Source organism: Odontesthes bonariensis, chromosome 3 (genome assembly GCF_027942865.1).
Source record: "Odontesthes bonariensis isolate fOdoBon6 chromosome 3, fOdoBon6.hap1, whole genome shotgun sequence".
Classification (NCBI taxonomy): Eukaryota; Metazoa; Chordata; class Actinopteri; order Atheriniformes; family Atherinopsidae; genus Odontesthes; species Odontesthes bonariensis.
This window is the reverse complement of record NC_134508.1, coordinates 17,768,198-17,790,690: the sequence shown is the minus strand read 5'-3', so window position 1 is coordinate 17,790,690 and position 22,493 is coordinate 17,768,198. Positions and strand designations below refer to the sequence as shown.

Genomic DNA, 22,493 nt, shown 5'->3' with positions numbered 1-22,493 from the left:
ATGTCTCAGTCCCTTTTACAACATTGCTTCATGAGGCCACGCACATTTTCACCACCATGCCTGACAGTTGGTCTGTATCTACATAGAGCGGGCAAGCTCTATGTAGATAAAGTACTTCGAATCGCGTTTTCCCCAACGCCAGGCCTGCAAGCGGAAATTACGTCATTTTGACGTCACGTCCGCCGAATGGCTTATTACTGGCGCTAATGGTAAATAGATTTTATCTCGTAAATTATCCCACTAATAATGCATTGATTGTTACCAAACTTCTGCCGTAGTACACATAGGCTCTTAACTCACAAAACGAGGCATTAGAAAGTTTGTAAGTTTACCAGGAGTTTATTTAAAAGAACACTTTCCAGATAGCAACTACACACTGCTGCTAACGCTACTGCTGCTAACGCTACCGCTGCGTCGACGTCACTTCCGGTAACTCCCGGAATATGACTAATTGCATTGCTTGCACACCAAAGGCTATGTCAACTTATGTTATCTGACATGTTATCTGTCATCTGTAGTTATAGTGTTATTGTATGTGTGTTATGTAATCCTTTGTACTGTGTGTCTTGATGTCTTTTTGTTTGTATGGACCTCGAGTCTAAACTTATAGCTTCTTGAATCTTGACACATACCGCCTGCCGTAGTTCAAGAAGTTGCAACGTACATTTGAAAACGTGAGGCGCTAGAGAGCAAATTCATTCGACTTTGCAAAATAAAATTGCACCACTAGATGGGGGAAGAAATTACATAATGTCCCTTTAAAGACATAACTGAAAGAGGTTGTACTTATTTTTTTCAAATGACTGCCGTATCATCTCGCCAACTTAAAATCTCTTTCCTCTGCCTTTTTTAAAAAATGTGTTAGCCTCGAAAATGTTGAGGGATCGCTTTAGAGTCAGTGTTCGTTATTTTCACTCAGCCAGTGTAGAAACAGGGTGGTGCAAGATTTTGGACTCCATGGACACAATCATGGGTGTATGTAGATAGAACTGGCTATTCTAATGTGACACACCTACCCATTTCTTTTGTTTTTCTAGCATGCATGTCCAAACGTTTGAAATCTACATTTTATTATGCCTATTATAACTGCACATTTTTTTCTCTTTGTCTTTGATTGTCTCTGAGGAGAAACCTGTTGATACAACAAAAAGAGAAAATGAAAAAAGAACAAAAAGGGCAGTGGGATTAGAGAGGCTGCATCTGACACGTGCTTTTCTGGCTAAGATCAATACAAAGGGACGTACGAAGCAAATGGCTGCTTTGTGATAACATGGCAGTGGAAATAATGGGAGGCTTAACACTGCCCCATGTTGAATTGGTATTGATTTGTGCTGGTTTAAAGTTATTTTCAAAAAATTATCTCAGGTTGAATAACTGCTGTGCTAACTTTGTCAGTCAGAGACACAAATTAGAGCCGTGACAGGTGTTGATATATTGAGCCAACAGAAATCGGTAATAGCAGATGTCATTGGAGTAAACATCATTGGCTATTCGAAGCGTATGCATCAGTATCTGTAAATGGGTAGTGATTGAAGGGATAAATGGCACCAAGTCTAACACTGAATGGGCAAACAGCTGCTGTACGGATCAGAAAGTTTCAGAACATTGAGACGTTGCATTGTACCTGTCATAGTCTCCGTTGCAGAGTGCTCGTACTGGGATAGTGAAAGGCTGCCACACTGGATTTAATGTGTTCTTCACCACCTCTGTTTTGTGGCAGATAGTAAACCTAGAGTCAGAAGAGGATGGATATTAGAAAACAATATGTTGAGGAGGAGGCAGAGTCGAAAATTGATTCTTTGGCACATACAAAAGCCATAGAGAGATAGATATGCAAATAAGGGGAGGAGCATGAAATTGAAGAGATAAAGCCGACAGGACACACAATTCCTGCAGTCATATCCTTTGTTCTCAGGAGAGTTACTTTAAAAAGGGCTTTGTTTTCTTCTTGGCTTGTGCTTTAGACCAGAGAGATCGGTTTAATATTCCAGTCTGGCTTTTAAATCCTTTCCCTTTAGGACTTTAGGTCTGACAATGACCTGCAAATGGATTTTCCTGATATGTGAAATGTTTTGCAGAGCAGATACCACCCCAAATTCCTTTTAAAAAGCAACAACATGTAATGCAGCGTTTGTGTCAGTTGTTTTATCCAAAATGTTGGATTAGGTTATTTGTGCTCCACCGAGTTCCGCGAGCCTTTAATGCCCTGTGAGCCCTTTAAACACAGAAACCTTTCATTTTGACCTGCACTTGGCACCAACAACAGATACTTGTTAAAGGTCTGGGGAATCTATTTCTCACTCTGTTATGTATGATAGATTAAAGACTCTGGGAATCTTGGACACATCTTCTGACAGATGCACTTAACAGTGCCACAACTGCCACAGCATGATTGACACTGATGATATTGGAGAGTATTTTGCCTTTCTATGAGAAAATGATTGTTTTTTTTTTCTTATTATTAATAGAAAATGCAGTCTTTTCGCCATATTTCTATGCCATTTACTTTAATTGTCTCTTTTGCATGTTTGGTTTCCTGAACTAATTTAAATGGAAGACTTAGCCACGGGAATTGTGGCTGTTGTGTGAAAAGCTGTTCACAGCTGAGGTGCTTCCCCTTCATGACCACTGCATCTCTCCTCTCAAACTCACCATAGATATCTCCTATATTGTATCTCATCAAATGTTGCTTGGTCTCTCCCTCTTTCCTGATTTTTTTCTATCTGAAATGTTTCCATGTTTCAGACATATTCGTAAGGCTTTAACTTATCCTTCTTGAGGAGATACAACCTAATGATTTTACTGCCATAGAATTTGGAAAGCTGTGTTGGCACAAATGCTGACATTTTTGGTGTGAAGTGTCACTTCTCAATGCAGTTAGTTCACTGAACTGTACACTGGTGTACTGTATTACCTCAAGCCATTCTAATTGCCTTGGAGTCAAATTAAGCCCTTTGGCATCTCATAAATACACTGAAGAAGTTCTTCGGTGGTGGAATAAATCATAACACATCTGTTTTAAAACATCTTCTGGTGGAGACCAAAATGCAACCAAAATGGGTAGCTTAAGGCATCAAAAACAAATTGAGTGAAGCAGGAAATCTGGTCAGGTGTAGTCACCAGAGCTACTTAATAAGGCTTTTGTAAAGGTTAGGAAAAGCTTATGGTTTAGCTCACACCACATCTTTTTGCAGCATTAACCCTGCTTCTTGAAAAAAAAGATGCTAAAGTATACCCGCTATGATAGAGTCTGACGCCATAGGTCCCAAAAAAGTGGCCGTTCGAGATGTGCTGAAAGAGAGCATTAAATACTCAGAGCTGTCTAAAACCCCCACTTTTTTATTTCTAAACACTTGGAAAGAGAAAAAGCAAAATCCCATCATGCACTTACGTTCCATCTTCATTGCTTCTGTAGAAAACCATGAATGGGTCTGATTTGCCAAAAAAGTCCTTTTTGTCCAGCTTGTTGGCACAGAACTGCATAGTGGCACTGTCCTGCAGGCATGAATGAAAACGTTGAGATGAAGAGTGGGAAGAGAAGGTATCATAAGGTCTTTATTACATTATATATGCTATCCTATTTCAGCCTCCTCCTCTACTTTTATATTTACAGCTTGCTGTAGGGCAAACAAATGGATGCAATTACTGAATACTGCATGATGGGAATGCATCATTAGATCCTTTCCAAATACTGTATGTTTGTACCAATGTTAGTGTGTACATTCATCTTTATGTAAAAAAAAAAACAGTCAACGATGTGATGTACAAAGCCATTTGTGGGCATTTTTGCAGACAAAATTGGTATTTTTCTTCTTACTTTGCAAGAATTTAAAATAAGACACATTAAAATTCATGTAAACCAATTTATAGAATCTGCATTTGTTTTTTCTTATTTTCTTCAAAATTTAGACAAAAACACACTTATTCTGTGAACTTGTTAGCTGATTTTCTTTATCTGTGCAATCAAACTAATCCCAAATCATCCTATCAAGTGTCATCAAACTTGCAATTTTGTTTGATTTAACTTAATTTGTTCCATTCCTTCTATGTGAAAAAGTGTTTGAGATAACCCTCTTTTTGAAGGTTGGGGGGAGGGTGGTGTCCCAGCCTCCATCAAGTGAAAGGCAGGATACAGTTTGAACAGGTTGCCAACCCATCACAGTCTCCTTAAATCTCTGTGTAGATTTGTCTTGAGGTGTCCATATATACACCCAAAATTGATTTATGCTCGAATTGGATCTAGTTTATTTTCAAATCTTCTTATTTCAATTATCTAACTATTTGAAGCTGCTTGCGGTTCGTTGAAGCTCATTACACCCACTTAGAAATGTGCAATTTTTTTAAGAATTTTCAAAGAAGTTGGACATGGTGCATTCCAGTTAAACACTTCAACTGATTGGAATAAGCTTCCCTATTTTCCAAAATTGATTATTTCTTGCTTTAAATTGTCTTTTTGCTCACAAACTACTCAATTTAGAAATCCATGGTGAAATGAAATGCTGCTATTTTAATCTCTGTCATAAATAAAAGAATACAGCAAGTTAGGAATGTTAGCTTTGGTGGGACTTTAAGTATATGCTTTGACTGTCTTGAACATTCTCTCACGCATATTCAAGTGTAGATTGAGCAGTGAGCACACATAATTCCACATAAAAACCCAACATTGTAGCTAAATATACAGTATATAAAAAGAAAATTGAAATAAGTTTTTTTAATGAATTATATGTAAGTGTCTGACAAACTTAATACTCATTTGTATGAGGACAGGTAATAGAAATGTGACTGTTCATTGTTTAAGTCTGCTATGTGTAAATGTCACTTCCTAATGTGCTTTTGCTCTGTAAACTACTGGCTTTCAGCCATAAAAAGACTCAAGCTTTATCTATAAACACGACCTTATGGTCCAGTATTTGTACATGTGTGTGTGAGAGGAGGTGTCTGCGTGAATGCACGTGTTCATGCATTTTCATTTTAAACTATGACACAGTATCAATCCACCAGCAGTCATGCTTACATTTCTGGCAGCTGCTTACCAAGTCTAATTCTAGCATGAGTAATAGTCATCAAGCTAACTCCTTCTGATACCTGTCATATCATCAGATGCTTCCAGTACATTTCAGCCTCAGAGAAACATCAAACACAAAGCACAAAGAATTCTTTTTGTTTTGAGTGTTCTCCGAGAGCTGCTTTGCTCCTTCTTTTTGCACTTATTGTCCTTAAATCACGTGCACTTTTTAGGAGTCATTTAGGTTCAAATGTTATGTGATAGATATGAATAATAACTTTCTTCTTATGTAGCTTTCAGAAGAAAAGAAAATATTCCAATAAAAATCAAGTATTTAACAGTGTTAACATGACCGTATGGTGTTCTCTTAGAAGCTGAAAGAGATATAATGAGCAATATGAGTAAACGCCATATCACAGTTAGAACTATAATATCACCTTGATTCCTACAACACAAAAAAAAGACTGCAAATCACATCAGTACTATCTTCAGATTAAATGACTAATTTTGCCAAAGTCATTATCATTAGATGAGCAAAAATTTACAAATGAACAAGATTCTTTATGGAGACTAGTGCATGCTAAAGAAAAATGTGCTGTTTGTAAGTAACATAAAGCTAATATAAATCAAAACAAATCACAAAAAAGCACAATAATATCACCAATAAATCAAAGGCCAACAGGAGATGAGACAAACACTTTAACATCTTCAAAAGCACAGCCAGTCTCTTAATAAATAAGCCTGATTGTGCTTTTTCTCCTCAAGATGTTCATCATGACATGCTGTGCTTTTCCAGACTCAAATATAAATCACATGCCTGCTGCTGACGCTAGCTTTACAAAGACTCCTCCCTGCTCTGTTGGGTCTCCTTGTGTGGTGGTAACGCAGAGATAGAGTCTGAATTATCCCTAGCATTTGAGCTGTAACTTCTAATCTCTGAAACACAGTGGGTTCATTACAGTACATTAACATGCTAGAACAGTATAGGTTGGAGCTGTTGTTAGAACTTGAGGCCTTATGATGGCCAGCCATGGCACCAGTAATGATAGCTTAATGGCTTTATAATGTTGCACCTCCTGTTTAGCTTTGTGCCAAGTGGCAAATCAACAAGGCAACGTTCAAGTGAGTGTGTCTGAAAGTGTTTCTTCACACACATGTCAATTTTCATTTTTTGTAGCCTACCTGTACGGGTTTTGCAATAGTGTCTGCTCTGTGTCTTTATCAGACACAGCCAGACACCACACGAACACATCACATTCACTCAACTGCAGTAGGAAAAGAGGAACTTTATCTTTATTCATGCCTTCAGCCCGAAGACACATGCACTTTACATGACTGGCTTTTGACACAACCCTCCCACGCAGATCTCATGCTCTTACAGCCTAATTCTCTTGAAAACACCCTCTTTACCCTTAGGGAGACTGTGGGCTTCCACACCACTCACTGACGGATGCACAGTACATATTTATGTCACCTGTACATGTGGAGGAAGAGAAAATAAATCCTTTAAAAACAATCCTGACTCCAACAAACTTCTTTCTGTGCTTGAGAAGAATAAGGGAAAACAAAAATCTGTGATTCGAATGTCAATTACATCATTATAAAGTGCTTACTAGGAGGTACCCTCCTCCAAAAGGCAATGAACACCTAGAAAATCAGCATTCGAGAGCTCCAGGAGACCCTTTTTTCACAGACAGCATAGGACTGATATTATAATATGACGTGTTGTTTAGGCAGCACAACTACTTACTGAACCTTTCCCACAATGTCAATGGCAGCTATGTTACATGCACTTATTCCCCTGCAGGGGACCAAAGTGATGTTGATTGTTTTCTGTTTATCTGTGATCAGACTGTATCAGCTGTTCTTCTGGGAGGATGAAAATTCAACCTCAAGCCCATATCCATGAGAGTGATAATAGATGAAGACGCTGAGTGAGTTCAAGAGAAGCCTTACTCTATATCCACAATATGGGAACATGTATACATAGTACTAATGGAGGACTTACAAAGGATCTACACAGAGTGTCTGAAAATACAGACAGTTCTACTGCGATAGCATGTCGATCAGTATGGAGACCGTAACAGTACGCTGTCTACCAAACACTTTTTGTAGGTTTATCAATTATGTCACAATATTAAAGCAATACAATGTAACTTCTCAAAAAGCCCACTATGGAGCTCCCCCTACAGGCTTGGAGGTAATGTACGGTTACACTGTCGTAAATACAACACCCTTTCGCTTTCACGTTCACGTTTGTTGACGAACCGGCGAGGAGTCAGAAGGTGCAAGCTATGTCGACCGAGAAGGTAAGAGTAATCAAATGTACCTGGGAGCGTGAGATGGGTCTATTTGTTTTTGCGGTAGGTGTGCCAGAAAGCAAGTCGAAGTACTTCCGCTCAGCTCCCGGGCCGGTCCAGCAAAGTTACATAGCGCAGTTTTTCCAACTCAGACCCCCGAAGGGCATAGGAGACAGGCCAATCGTAATATTAAAACTCATTCTAGCTGCACAATTTTTTTCAAGCTGTTATTTTAAGGTAGAAATGTTACATAGTATTGCTTTAACTGTAGCTATCTGTTTTTCAGAGTTATGATGTTGATAATCAAGTTTCCCCAAGTAATTTAATTAAAACATAACAAGTGGACAGCATCATGGGTATCATTGCAGACACCTGCTACAGAACTCTTTTTGCAAAACTCCCCAAGTGAAGACTGATTTGTCATGCTGCCTTATAAATACAATCATTCATGTTATGTTAATCACAGCATGTGTAGAACATCCATTTTTAAAGAAAATAAACCCAACAACATAGACAGGAATACAACAACTAATTATGAATACATGTGAATAAGCAAGGAACTTTGTATAGATATGCTGTGAATTTAGATAACAAGTCGTCATGTCTCTCCTTAGACCTAGTTAGACAAAAAGAGATGCAAGTATCTGATATTAGAATTATATTTGTTTAATATGGAGCTCATTAACAACTTTCAATTGAGCTTCCTCTGGTTTGCTCAGCAGGAATAAAATGGACTTTTGGTGACTTGCTGATCAAGCTGATCACAGATTGAGGTTTTTGAATTGGCAGACTTTGGAAGCGTTGCTGCTCTGAGACAAGACACACCAGACTATCTCTCTGTGGGGCTGATAGGGACATAAAAGCATTTATGGTGATGGAATGTGTTGGGGATATTAAATATGCATCTGCCCCTGCCTCATTAAAGTTCTGTTGCACGCACACACCCTCGCAAAGCTCTGTGATCAACAGCCATTTGCTAATATGGAGAGATTCAGAGTATCAATATTTAAAGAGGGGGCCAGGCTAGGTAGAAGCAGATTTACTCCCCCTGGGGAGAAGTGAAGGAGTGTTTGTGACAAGAGAAAAGAGCTGTGTGAGTATGTTTCTCAACAGAAAGACTTATAGTGAAACTAATTAAGACATATATAGCAAGAAGATGGAATTAGTCTGAGCTTGTGTTTTCTGTATCTGGGGATTAAACAGAAAAAATAGCAAAGACAGGATGAGGGAAAAGAGAAAAGTAACGAATCAATTAAGGACTAAATTGATGAAGTTGGGAGAAGAAAGAGGGAGAACGGAGATAGTTAAGGTGGACTTAAAAGGGACAGACAATGATAAATGAAATCGTGCTGATTGCATGGTTTCTCTGTGGGCAGTGTATGCATGAGTGCTCAGTTAGATTGATGAGAGCAAACAAACGATCTCCACTGACTGTGCGACCAGTGTGTGCATTTTATGTGTGTGATTTCACAAAGAGGAATTTCCTTATTGGAATTAGTTCCCCCTTTTTTTCTTGTTTGAGTTCCTATGCCCCCCAAATTGTTGTATTTCGCACTTATGTACTCTGTTGCCAAAGGGTGAACAACACTAAAACGGGGCAACTTTTGCATCCTCTAATCGCTCCACATCCAGCCACTCCAGGATTTTATTTAATATATTTGATATTTGCTATCTTTCACTTGTTTTTTGGCTCACATTGGCAGACAATCTGCTCCAGTGTGTTACACCAAATGTGGGGTTTGCTGCCCTTCAGATGTATTACATAAAATTGAGTGAAATTTAGGGGCATCAAAGAGGACAACAAGGGAAATGGAAAAACACTAAATGAAGCGAAGAGACGAGGATCTGCTGTTTGAACTTCTGCTCAAGATAAGAATGTTTCATCTCAAAATTTCGTGGGTTTTCAGATGTCAGAAATGCACAATAATTGTTTTCATAAGAGAATAAGGGGTCTGTAGGAAAAAATATTCCTAGTAAGTTTTGAAATCATTCCATATGAGCTGTCACTGATGGACAAAAAAGGTCGCATCTCAAACACACAATTCATTTAATCCATCCATTTTATATATCTGCTTAATCCAACTGAAGGGGGGGCTGGCATGAGCCTTTCCCAGTTGTTATTGGGAGAGAGGCAGGGTACAGTTTATCACCAGTCCATCACACAGAGATAAATAAGACACACAACTACACTCACTCCTAGGGACAATTTAGAGTCACCGGTTAACCTAACATGCATGTTTTTGGGAATTGGGAGGAAGCCAGAGTACCTAGAGAGAACACACATACACGGGCAGAACATGCAAACTCCACACAGAAAGGCTCCAGCTGGGATTTGGACCAGGAACTCTCTTGCTGTGAAGTGATGGTACTAACCACCACAGCACTGTGCAGCCCCAGTTTATTTCAGCTTAATTGAAGCTAAATAAAAAGCATTTGGATTATATGTGCTTGTTTACATGGTGGAAATGTCTGGAAGCAGTAAAGAACATAGAAAGATGCTTTGGGCAAACACATGCTGCTGACTCCCACTTTGTGTTCGAAAGAGTTTCCATGGACATGGACCACAGGTTAAGAAGTCGTACTACATTTGTGTAACTGAAGATTTACAAATTCACGATTTGAAAACTTTTAATAACCAGCACACCAAGTTAAAGAAATTTTAATTTGATTTCTGCATGGCTCATGAAAATAATCAAATTGAAGAACCATCTTTTCCTATTCGCCAACTCCGCTCCTCAAGCTCTCACTAGATTTTGGCCATATCGTTTAGATTCATCAAAGTCAATCCATGGTGGAAAACTTAAAACTATCTTAAGACTATTTCATCTTGTGTAAAATTTGGTTGTTGCATCTGTAAAGCATAACTGAAAAATTGAAAGCAAATGAGAGGGTATTCCAGTCTTATGACAGGGGTATTTGTTTCAGTATTTATTATTAGTCTGTCTGACAGTTACATGCCAGACAGCTATTGTGGCTTTACGGTAAAATAGGGAAAAATTGTAGTGTAATGGTTTGAAGAAATTCCCTCTGATTTGGAACAGTAAACAACTTGGTGACACCGATAAATTTGCAGTACAGAAATTCCATTGTTAGTGTAAAAGTAAAATTGACAATCGCAAAAAAAATTATTTGTTTGAAAATTGCATTACTCAATGTAACATGTTATATGGGTCAGTGATGGCTGTTTGCTTTTACTTTAAATCAGAATCTGAATTTCCACACTTTATGCGAGGTGCTCCCCATCAGCTTTATGTTTTGCTACGTTTAATTAAATACATGATATCTGTGGTGGTCTTGTCATCAAACACATACAACAAAAAGCTTATAACCACCTCCACTGCAATTGATATTTATTGTTCATTATCACTGCAATAGAAATTGCCAGTAGGGGTGCTTATGGTGGCTGCAACAATTTTGTATGATAAACTGAGATGCAACCCCTGCACTGCGGAATTGTTGCTGTTTAACTTACATTTTAGACTTCTCGTTTGCAGTTGCTGTGTGGTGAGGTCTGGGGGAGAAAAAATTAACCTTTCACACAATGTCACCTGTTTAGATTTTATATGCACCTAATCCAACAACTTTTGGAGGTTACCTTTGTAAATTGTATTGCTTTCTGTGATCTAGTTGTCCCACTGAGTCCAGTAAGAGGTGGAGAAGAGCTCCTTCAGACCATATCAACAAGAGTGATAACAAATGATGATCTTTGTTAAATGGGGTAATAACACTCAAAGTGGGCACAATATGTGTTTATCCATCATCAAAAAAAAAAAATTACACAGCTTATTTTGCTGCATCAATTATTTGTTCACTATCACGTGGTTCCTCAAAATGAGACATATTAGATAGAGATGGACATATTAGAGCTAAAAGGGCTATTAAGATACACTGTTGACCAGTGTCTGTTTTAGAAAAACGATTGGATGTGGGTTTGTGAAATCTAAGCTTAAATCTCAGTCTATCTACTCTCTTACTCCTCCATTTTGAAATTTGTCTAATTGTCCTTAATTGTACTTTAGAAATATTTCAGCAGATTAATTTATCTAGGGACGTCTGGGTTTCTCTGCTCAAGCTGCTGCCCCCGCGACCCGACCCCCGGACAAGAAAGATAATGGACAAGTGGAAGATAATGGATGGATGGATGGATAATTTATCTAGATTTAAAGTGAAAATGTATCTAAGCAAGTCTATTAACTGTACTGTATATAATTGACTTTATATTCTGTTTCTGAATGCCTTAAGAAGAAACCAGCCAACTTAAATCAATGAAATCTGTTGGGTTAATAATTGCAGCAGTTGTATATATATTGTTAAGCAGGTAACATTATTGACTTGCACGAGTTTCAGTTCCAACGTCTGTTCCCTTGGAGTACAGAGTTTGCAATCTTGTCAACTCACTTTTTATAAGAAACTAATTCATGGTACGTCTGGGTTTTAAACACCATAGCAGTTTAAAAGGCTTAACCCAGATTCTTTCAGGTTAGAACACTGTTGTACTCATTTATAGAGATGGCTTCTGAGTTTCTTCATCTAAAGTGCTCTTCATTTCTTCACTGCAGTACATGATCAAAAAGACAAAAAATGAAATAAAGTACAGACACACCGCCTACTCACTTCTCTTGAGACTACATAAAGACTAGAGACTGGTGAACAATGTGAGCTGACGAATGCTAAAAATATATCACCCTCAATAACCCTGCTAGACCCTGGCAGACTATTATGGCAAACATGTGATATGAGGACAGGCTTTTCTCAAAACCTAAAGAACTTTATTCTTAATTCTAGTCATGACCTGTAGATATCAGAATAACAGAGGGAGAGAACAGCATTAATAAGAAAAAATATTATATAACTGAATCAACTTTTTACAGTTTCAGCAAAGTTTTTGAAGAAAAGAACATATTGTTTCCTACCCTAAATAGGATATTATGGCTCTAATTTAAACATATAGGGTAAAATGATCTCAGTTTACAGGAGCTTGTGCATTGCATATTTATGAAGTCCCATGATTGTACAATAGATGGACTGAACACAAACATGGTAAAGAAGAGAAATGAATGTAGCTGGGTTTGAGTTTTTACCAACACTCACATACCATCACATAATTTGTAGTTGCAACATATAGGTATGGTGACAGGTGTGGGCGGGGAGTATATAGTAGGCTTAAGAAGTGTTTAACCTCAGAGCTCATTCCAAGGTATGTTACTGAAAACAGTGACGTGAATGCCAGGATTTTTAACCAAAATGTGAGATTATGTTGCACTATTTCTTTTTTATCTAATAATATAAAAGATAGTAAAGACTGCTAGCTTATATCTAGTTTTGGTTGCTTTACCTTTGCTAAGTTCTTGACAGGGTAAATTCAACAGGGTAACTGTGTTTAAAACATCTGAATTAGTGGCACCAAATAATTTCATAATTGTCTCTTTATAGCATATCTTAACCTCACACATATTGCAATTTTTGAGTTTGTTTTTTGCCACATGTACGAACTTGTTAGCATGCTTGTGTGTGTGTGTGTGTGGCTTTGAAGTTGCAGTCTTTGTTGCAGTTGAACTCATGATGTAAATTCTCCTGCAGCTAATATGTGCAAATCTGAGTGATACAAAATCTGATATATTTGGGACCGGTTACTAGTCATCTTTATGAAGTGAGGCAGATGAACTTCGGCTACAGGTTGTTTTTAGGTGTGATGAAAGTCAACAATGACATATTTTTTATTCATGACAAAGATCAGCATTGATGCTTAATGCATCCACTTTATCAAAATTGGGGAGTATTTCTTAGTTGAAAATAGGGCAAAAACTTATTTTGGTCTTTGTATCTGTTTCCATCTGTTCGACTCTCCCATCTGTTATCTTCTAGACGCGCTCGAGCATACAAATGCCTATTTTCCTCCATCTTGTCACATCTTGTTTGTTCTCCTGTTTTCATTGTTCCATATTTTCTTCTTGATGCCCTCTTTCTTTTCTTTTATGCCATTTACTCGCTTGCATTCTCTTGCTCATAACCTCTCGTAATCTGCACGCTTGGAGCCCAGAGTAGCATTCAAAGCTTTACACCAGCAAGCTGGTTTAAGGGGCATTCAGCACTCACCCCACTATGTTCCTGTGCCATTTCATTATGCTGCAGGTCAGTCCACAGAGTGAGGAATTCCTAGTATAGTTTTTTTGGTGCAAAACCCATGTCTGGCTTGTACATTGTTACAAATACATATTTTATCTTTACTGTACGTTTGTATTATTATGTGTTATGGAGCACACCAAAACACAATTAGGTTGAATGACTCTTTAAACCAAATTAACCAAAGTAATTGGTGCATCAAATTAATTAAACATAAAATAGTTATACGTGATTTATTCTAGCACATACGAACAAAAATGCCAGCTGAAGTCACAAAAACAATTGAAATGCAAAATGTAATATCAAAGTATAGGAAATTGAACTTTTGCATGAACAGACAACTTTCGTGACCCAAAATGATAATTGAATAAATATCAATGGCATTAGAAATGTGTTTTTAAAGGAACCAACGTAACAAACACAAAAGGAAATTTTCTTGCCTATAAATGCATGTATTCTATCATTGACCCTTTTAAACTCCCATTCTGTTCAGTCCACTTTAGTCTGTTTAACCAGGCTTTGGTAACAGATGTTTGCCTGTTAATGTGTTTTTGGCACAGGAGATCATCCTACTCACTCGACAATTGCTTAATTCTTCTGCAGACAGAATGATAGTGCCACATTTCTTCCCAGGGATCCCTCTGTGGAGGAAAGAGAGAAAACAATAAAAACTTAATAGAAATCACAGGAAAACAACTTTTCTATGTACCCACTATTGGCTTTTAACTGATCAATTATGGCTGCTGTGAGAATTAAGAGATGTTAATTTTCTTATTGTCTGTTACTTTTCGTGATTGTCCTCTAAAACTAAATATCAAATATTTTGAAAACTAATGCATACTTTTAAATTTTACTTTTACTTTCTACATAATCAAAATATATTCAGGAAAATATCTAGATATTCGTAGAATTTGGATATTGAAGTCAGAATAAAGCAAATACAGAAATTTGAATGGAAGCATGCTGTACATGGTAGACAGTAGTTATTGTTAAAAGGCAGACATCTGTGTTTTACTGAATTGTGAAATTAGACTGTTAAATATTTTTTCTCTGATTGTCTGCTCAAAGCAGCTCTTAGACAAGGTCTAAAATCACAAATCCATGATGCACGGGTACAGACTATATAAGATGAGGAAAAGCCGACCCCACCCCCAACACTCAAACATTATAAATAGACCTACTACAATGCCTGAGAATAGCAAATAACTAGCACTGTTCTGCCTTCATTCTATAAATTGCTCTACACTGGATGTCGAAACTTGGGTTGTCTGAAATGCAGCACCACCACAGACAAAAAGTATGGTGGAATGAAGGGTCATGTTTACCATCTCATAATGTGGTTTTTATGCACTTCATGAGTTACAGATGGTGATTTAATCTCAGAAAGAGCCAGCACCATAACTGTTACACAGATACACTGCTGTGACTGCCACTGTCTGTTGCTCCCCCGTTGGCGTGTTCATGCTTTGCCAATATTTTGTGTAAATACTCTGCAGCTAGGACAAACCTGTCATGAAAAAGTAAGATGAACGATTTAACAATGTTGATACCTTCATCCAAAACTGGAGGTGACTGAAATATTTCATACCCTTGTGTGCGTTTGTGATTTCGCATCAACAACAGTTTGCTTCAGTTAAAATAAACCCACCTCCGTTGAACCAGTTAGTGTGCTTCATTTGAGCCGATCTGAGATCTGTCGGCCTGTGTGTTGTGTGGACATGCCCCCAGTGTCTAAGAACAGAGAACACTGCTCATTTTCCTGTCATCCATTTAGCAGCTACATACTGCACTTTCAACCATGGGCTTTGTGTTACACGATTATACACCCAACATACCTTCCATCACAAATTTACCTTACGAAAACACCTTTGTCACCTCCTAGTTGGGTTTGGACAATAACGGCACTTTGTGCATAGAAGACAGTCATGGTTTGGGCTAAAATACATTCTTTTTACAATGCGACTGTGACATCATGGATGTCATTTTGCTGGTTGTCTTGGTTACATGTAACTACAAAATGCAACAACAACATGTTGCCACTTTCTGGTGGGCTTTTACAAAATAACAACAGAATCAAAAATGCTTGGGCAAGGTTAGAAGATAATTATGGTTCAATACTAGTGAACAGCCTTGGACACCATTTTAACCGAAGTTTCAGTTGAATTTGATTATTTAATTGATTGATGGTTTAATTAACTTTCTTCCTGTATTTATCAAGAGTTGTTATTTATTAAAAGAGGTTAGAGTCATAAGATAATGTGCAGACATGTTCAGCGTAAAGGAGGCACAGATTTTAACCAGAGCTCAGAAAAAAATCGTCATAGTCTTACTTTATAAACTAGATGTTTGTTTCAGAATGTCTTTTGTTTGTTTATTTTAATTGAGAAATGGTTAATGAAACAACTGACTGCATTTCTCAGTGATCATGCATTTTATGGAATATCTATTTATCTTCACAATATCAAATAGTTGTCCAATTGCAGATTTGTAAAAAAAACATTTGTCTTTTTGATGACACTATTTTAATGTCATGCATAAACTCTGAGTTCTTGTTATTTTGATGTTATATTGGTGAAGATTGAGTAGCTTTTAAAAAACTAAAGACTTCTGTCGATATCTTCATATCTTTACACCTAATCCTTTGCTGTGTTATGATGTAAAGTAGTATGTAGTTATGTGCTTATTTACATTTGTTTTAAATTAATCTTGATCAAATCTAAGATTCTCACTTTCAAAAGAGAAATAAAAGATGGTAAGATTGGAAAATCAGAAAGGCCATTAAAAGCATAACTCCCCCATCTAACTTGTTTAACAGAGCGCAGATGACAAAGGTCTTTGAAGCCCCCACAATGTTTTTTTCACTTCATGTTACTTTTGGTTTCGTCTTCTCTCCTCAGATTCTTACGTATCACTCTTGTATTATACAACACAAAAACTATTTGTTTTTATGTTTTGGTAATGTCTTTGATTTCAGCATTCCTGTTTTCACAAACTTGAGAAATAAGGCCAGATTTCCTCAGTCCTTAGCCCTTTCAAGATGACAGGCTGAACTGAATTGTCCTGTCAGGGAAATAGTATTCATACATCTGGAGATGAGAAGTTATGAATATGATATAAAAGAGGAAACACTGTTAAAATGAATCACTGAAACATCAAACAAAACTTGAATTTAATCGTACTTTTTTTAACACAATGACATTTATATAAATCATAAAGATTCAAAACATTCAGTTGTAACGCTGAAAGAGCGATTGCTTGATTTAGCTCAGTGTGAAGATATTCCTTCAAAGACATGTTTCTGGTGAGAAAAAATGTGGCCTGCACTAAGGCACAATTTACCATCAAAGAATGTTTCATGTAGCCTACAATTCTAAATGGAGCAGGCCGGTACTTTGCTGTACTATGTTGCAAGCCCAACATTAACATTGTTGTATTTAGAAGCGAAATATTCAGCAAATTTTACAATGTCTTACTTCTTTTTTTTTCTCACACACTGCACAGCTTCTGTCCAAATAACCCAATCAATAAAACTACAGCTTATTGCCCCCTGCAACCGACTGTGTAGGTAAGAAGCAGAGTAGAAGATTACAGTTACTAAGTTACTAAGATAGGGAAAATGTCCCTAATGCAGCCACTAATGGTCATCATTTGTCTCGGTCAAGGAATGAGTGATCCCCAGCTACTTTTCAGAGCATGGTATTTTGTTTTTGCCCCAGAGATGATTTGGTTGTGAGGACAAGATGACCCTTTTCAGCTTCCACTAAGGCCCGACTATCTTGGATCCGTGGATGTGGTTTGTGTTTCCAGGCCAGCAACACAGTTTAAAAAAATTGTTTAATTTAGAATTGTTCGTTGCTTACACTTAATTGACGACAGTTTTATGAACAAGGCCCAGTACAACGGAAAACTTGCACCTAGACACAAAAAGCAATTAGACGTGTATATGACGCAATGTAATGTTGCACAATCGCAGGCACTCAACACATTTGCCAAAGAGAGACGTCGTGCTGTAATCTTCGTTGTGACAGTTCATCATGCTGCTTACTTTGATGTTCAGGATCCGATCCTGGATTAGGCAAGTACTACTGGATCATATGGTGTTGTCATGCTTGAAAACATGGGTTTCTTAAAGTTTTTTGTGTGTCTTTGTGTTGTCATAGTTTTAAAGCTGGCAACTGGATTGGTGTGGATTCACTAGTCACCAACCCCCTTCCCCGCATTTGAACAAACTTTCAGGAATTTCACCAATCAGAAAACATTTTAACCAGATCCTCTCGTTCTCGTTTCTGAAGTTGTATTCATTTTCTCAACTGTGTATGATTGTATCCTATTGTTGTTCTTGTTGTTCTTGTTTTAGTATAATAACTATTCTGAACTAATTTATATTGCATCTGAGGATTTGTTCGTGGCCTCATTAATCATCTGTATGCATTGTTAACGGTTTCTTTAATTTCTATAACAGCGATTGTACTGTTAAAAAATGATTATGCTAGGAGTTATGGGTCGCCTGCCAAACACTACTAACTGTGTTGTAATTGTCTGGTGATGTTCTAAGTACTTATTAGACTCAGACATATTCAACTTCTCCAATCACACCTACTTTGTCATCATCCCAGAATCCAACTCAATGCGCATTTGTGAGGTCAGAGTAGAGAAAGAACTGGGGTAAATAGAGTGCAACCTCTGTGTCTAATTTCATTTAAAAGGAAAAAGTCCATCACCCATATCTTTATCAAACTCCTAACATTCACATGTTGTGTTTCAGGCTATAACACACATCTTAGTTAGTATTGTTCTGCAGAAAACATGAGACACCACCACATTAATAATAAGTTAACAGTGGCTACAAGCTGACTTACTCGAATAAGGTGAGTAACCTACATCTAACCCCCATGAGTGTAAGCTGAATACTCCTTATGTGACAGAATATAACACAAGGAGTCAATCTGAATGTTCGTTTGTATTAACATGGTAATTGCCACATATCGGTTTCAGTTTGATCGCTCATCTAAGAAGCATAGAATGTTAAATATTTCCTTCCTTTAATTCACATTTCAGAAATTCTTGTGTTTCCGAACCTTTTAAACCCTTTCGGTTTACATGAAAATAAGAATTTTTCAGTGGAGTTGCTTTCTAGCATCAGGCCAAATACAAAGCATTGCTTGTATTTGATTTGGTTTCCCTTGTTTTAGCTAAAGTTTTGCTAAAGCAACCTAAAGATCTAAGACGACGATCTACGCCATAACCTTCATGCTGCACAAGACACTCTCCCACGTGGACACTAGGATGGGGAACTATGTGAGAGTGCTGTTTGTGGACTACAGCTCAGCATTTAACACCATAGTCCCCTCCAGGCTGGTCACTAAGCTGTGTGATCTTGGACTGAACTCCTCTCTGTGAAGGTGGGTCCACAGCTTCCTAACCGGCAGACAACCGCGTGGGTTCCCATAATTCATCCCCCCTCACACTCAACACTGGATCCCCTCAAGGCTGCGTGCTAAGTCCTCTGCTGTACTCCCTGTACACACATGACTGTGTGTCCAAATCAGACAGCAATGTCATCATCAAGTTTGCTGATGACATGGGGTTGATCTCAGTGGCAGTTGGTCAATAGAGGGCGCTAGAGCGCCGCCCCTCCCGTGAATCAACCATAACAAATATGAAATTAATTATACATTTGTACATTGCGTTTTTCCTCGGGCAGTGGTGTGATAGACTCTGCTGTAGGCTACATGCCACTGCCAGCAACCATTAAATGCTTTCAACTTTAAGCTAGGCTTGCTATTTGCTATTGGATATAAAGCCCTCCTCCAGGTCAAGGGCGCCGGTAACACTGGAGTCTATGAGAGCTAGCAAACTTTTTTACCGCGAACAAGCAGAGGCAGCTTTTCATTGGCGCATGAAAAATTTATTCTAGTTCGCATCTCTGTGCGCCCAGACCAATGGCAGAGTTTTCCATATTTTTAATCTTAACGTGATTGGACAATTCATCGAATCAATCACGTCCATCAAGCAAGCATCCGAGGAAGCGCCGGGCTCTCGGGGAAGAAGACCACAGACAGTAGGATTGCTGCAGAGGTGAGTCTCTGTTGTAGAAATTAGTTGTTGTCCATTTTTCAGTGCAGTCAAGTCAAGTCAGCTTTATTTCTATAGCACATTTAAAAACATCAGAATTGATCCAGTCTTCTATATTAGTCCTCAAAACATTAGACACACCTAGCCTACCTTTTAATGTGGTCTTTGTTTTTCCTGAATATTTGTACATTTTGCAATAGAATAGGAAATTCAGAACCATCATCCCTCCCTACTATTATGTTGTGGTTATGGTATAACATGTGGTCTATTCTAATTACAGTAGCCTATATTTCTTTATCTATTCTGTCCCAAAACTCTTTATTTAAGGTCAACAATATCCAAAGTATCTCTCTAATTGTATTAATACTTGAACAATGGTCTAGTTTAGGTGGTTTTTAGAATTTGTGTGTTGTGTTCTGATTGTGAGGTGCTATTTGACCCGTCACGCGCAACTGCGCCCCCCCAACAAATTGAATCACCAGCCGCCACTGGTTGATCTCCTATTATAAGGAGGAGGCCTACAGGATGGAGGTCATCCATCTGGAGAGCTGGTGCCGGGACAATAACCTCCTGCTGAACGCCAGCAAAACTAAGGAGCTGACAGTGGACTACAGAAGGAAGCAGCAGAGTGACATCCGTCCACTCTGCATCGGCAGGTCTGAGGTGGAGAGGGTGGACAGCTTCAAATACCTCGGTGTGACCGTCACACAGAACCTGTCCTGGTCACTGCACGTTAACAGGACTGTTAAAAAGGCCAGGCAGCGTCTGTTCCACCTCAGATGCCTCAGAGACTTCAGTCTCCCCCTCAAGGTGCTCAGGAACTTTTACACCTGCACCATTGAGAGCATCTTGAGTGGGAGCATCACCACATGGATGGGCAGCTGCAAAAAACAGGACCTCTTGGCCCTTAGGAAAGTAGTCCGCTCAGAGCAACCCTACCCGACCTGCAACACATTTATGTTAAATGATGCAGGTCGAGAGCTGAGAAGATCCTCAGGCAGCCCCATCACCCCGGACATTCACTCCTCTCCAATGTTCCCTCTAAGCTGCGCGCCTGCCCAATCGCATACTGCTCGTACATTCTCAGCGCACAAGAAAATCTATGCAGCGCATAAAATAAAATTCACCATAAACGTATTAATTAATATCTAATACTACCTAATCTAATCTAATCTAATTAATTATACCAATAATGTGTTTTTCTGTATCATTTTTCAATATAACGCAGTGAGTGACAGGTGTTCAGCCAATTATACGGTTTACTTCCGCTATTCAGCCAATCATAGCATTGATAGTGCTTTCATATGTGCCCTGCCCATACGCGCCGTGCAGGTTAGCTAGATAGCTTTTGAACTTTTAATGCATGTATATCTGTATGGTTTTTAATTGAAATTATGTGATGTATTTTGAATTAGGACCCCAGGAAGACTAGCGAACTGCTATGGCACAAGCTAATGGGGATCCTTTAATAAAAAAAATAAATAAATAAATAAAAAAAAACAACAGTGCAGCGGAGTTAAGAGGCGCCAGGACCTCTTGGGAGAGTTAAGAGGAGTTAAGAGAGACGCAACCCCTTATCATGGCTTGCGCCAGCGACACATCCACTCACCAAGCCAAAGTAAAAAAGAAATGCGGTTCTTTTAGGATGGAATGGCTGTCTGAGTATGTGCAAATACAAGAAGAAGCGGTGAAAATGGGTGAATTTTTTTCTTTTTCGAGTGAGAAAGGTCTACTCTGCAAAACTCACATATAACATATAACATACTACACATCTCATGAACAACAAGATTTTTTTCTTTTTCATTCTAAGTGGGCCAAATCACTTATATTAAAAATAAACTAATGAAAATTGCTGCTGTGATTTGATTCTTTTAATAAGCCATGTAACTTGCTATGATCCAAGGTTTTGAACAGGTGTGATACTGGTGTGTGGCCACAGCATGCACATCTGACGTTGCTCACAGTGGTCCTCAGTGTGCTCAGGGAGCTTGTGTGTATGCCCAGACACATGAAAAATTAGAGGGAACATTGCTCCTCTCCCTGCTGCCTTCAGGCCGTCGGTTCCGCAGCCTGAGAACCAGCACTGAGAGGATGAGGAAAAGTTTCTTTCCCCAGAACATCCGTCTGCTGAACAGTGAGCGTTAAACTGGACTCCACTTCCTATCCGTTAATACTGTTAATACTGTATATTTCAGATACCTTATACATTTTCTTTTATTCTTATTTTATATTTTTTATTCATTTTTATTCATATTTCATATTTAATTTTAATTATCTTTTTATTGGTAGCAGGACAAGGAAGAATTTCACTGCACATTGTGCCGTGTATGATTGTGTATGTGACAAATAAAACTATCTTGAATCTTGAATCTCTAAAGCAATAAATATACTATTGTGACTCATCAGGCTCTGGGTTAAATATGTCAGTGCGTAGCTTGAGGCAGGATGTGTCACCCCTTTAAATTACCAAAGAAGCAACCATTTCGCCAACCTGAACATTTAAAGTCAACCATTTTGGCAATCTTAAATACAAAAGAATGTCAGATTAAGACACAAGTATTAGAGGATATTCCAGAGAAGATACAGATACAAAAGGAAACTAACAAGATTTTGACAAGGTATTTCTTTCTACAAGTCGGATTCTCTGGGCATATGCACATAAATTCCTATAGTTAACATTCATGTTTCAGCTATAATTTTCGAGCAGTTTTTGTAACGAGTAATGCTTTTGACATGATGGTCTAAGGTTTTGCACACAACATGCTAAGGTTAAGAGCATGAATAGAGTCCTCTCCAGCTGAGATAGAAAGTGCTGTTAGCACCACTGTCAGGATTGAGTGTTTTAAGAGGTAGATGGGAACCTTTGATCCACACTGTGAAAGACTCCAATCGATCCTCAAATGGGAAAACCAGTCTGCTTACATGGGCGACTGATGCATGAAACTGTGAGAGCATTTTTTTATTTAACCTTTTTCTTTATCACCTTACGT

General features: G+C 38.2%; 1 protein-coding gene across 3 annotated transcripts in view; it reads right to left on the bottom strand.

Annotated features, from left to right (window-relative positions):
- cpne5b (copine Vb) overlaps positions 1 to 22,493 on the bottom strand; it is a 126,772-nt gene that overhangs the window by 35,601 nt on the left and 68,678 nt on the right. For all 3 annotated transcript variants that reach the window (XM_075460620.1, XM_075460621.1, XM_075460622.1), the window contains 3 exons: positions 14,006 to 14,069; positions 3,392 to 3,495; positions 1,625 to 1,729 (listed from right to left, as the gene is read on the bottom strand). In XM_075460620.1, the coding sequence (XP_075316735.1) occupies positions 1,625 to 1,729; positions 3,392 to 3,495; positions 14,006 to 14,069 (273 nt within the window). The remainder of the gene's footprint in view (positions 1 to 1,624; positions 1,730 to 3,391; positions 3,496 to 14,005; positions 14,070 to 22,493) is intronic.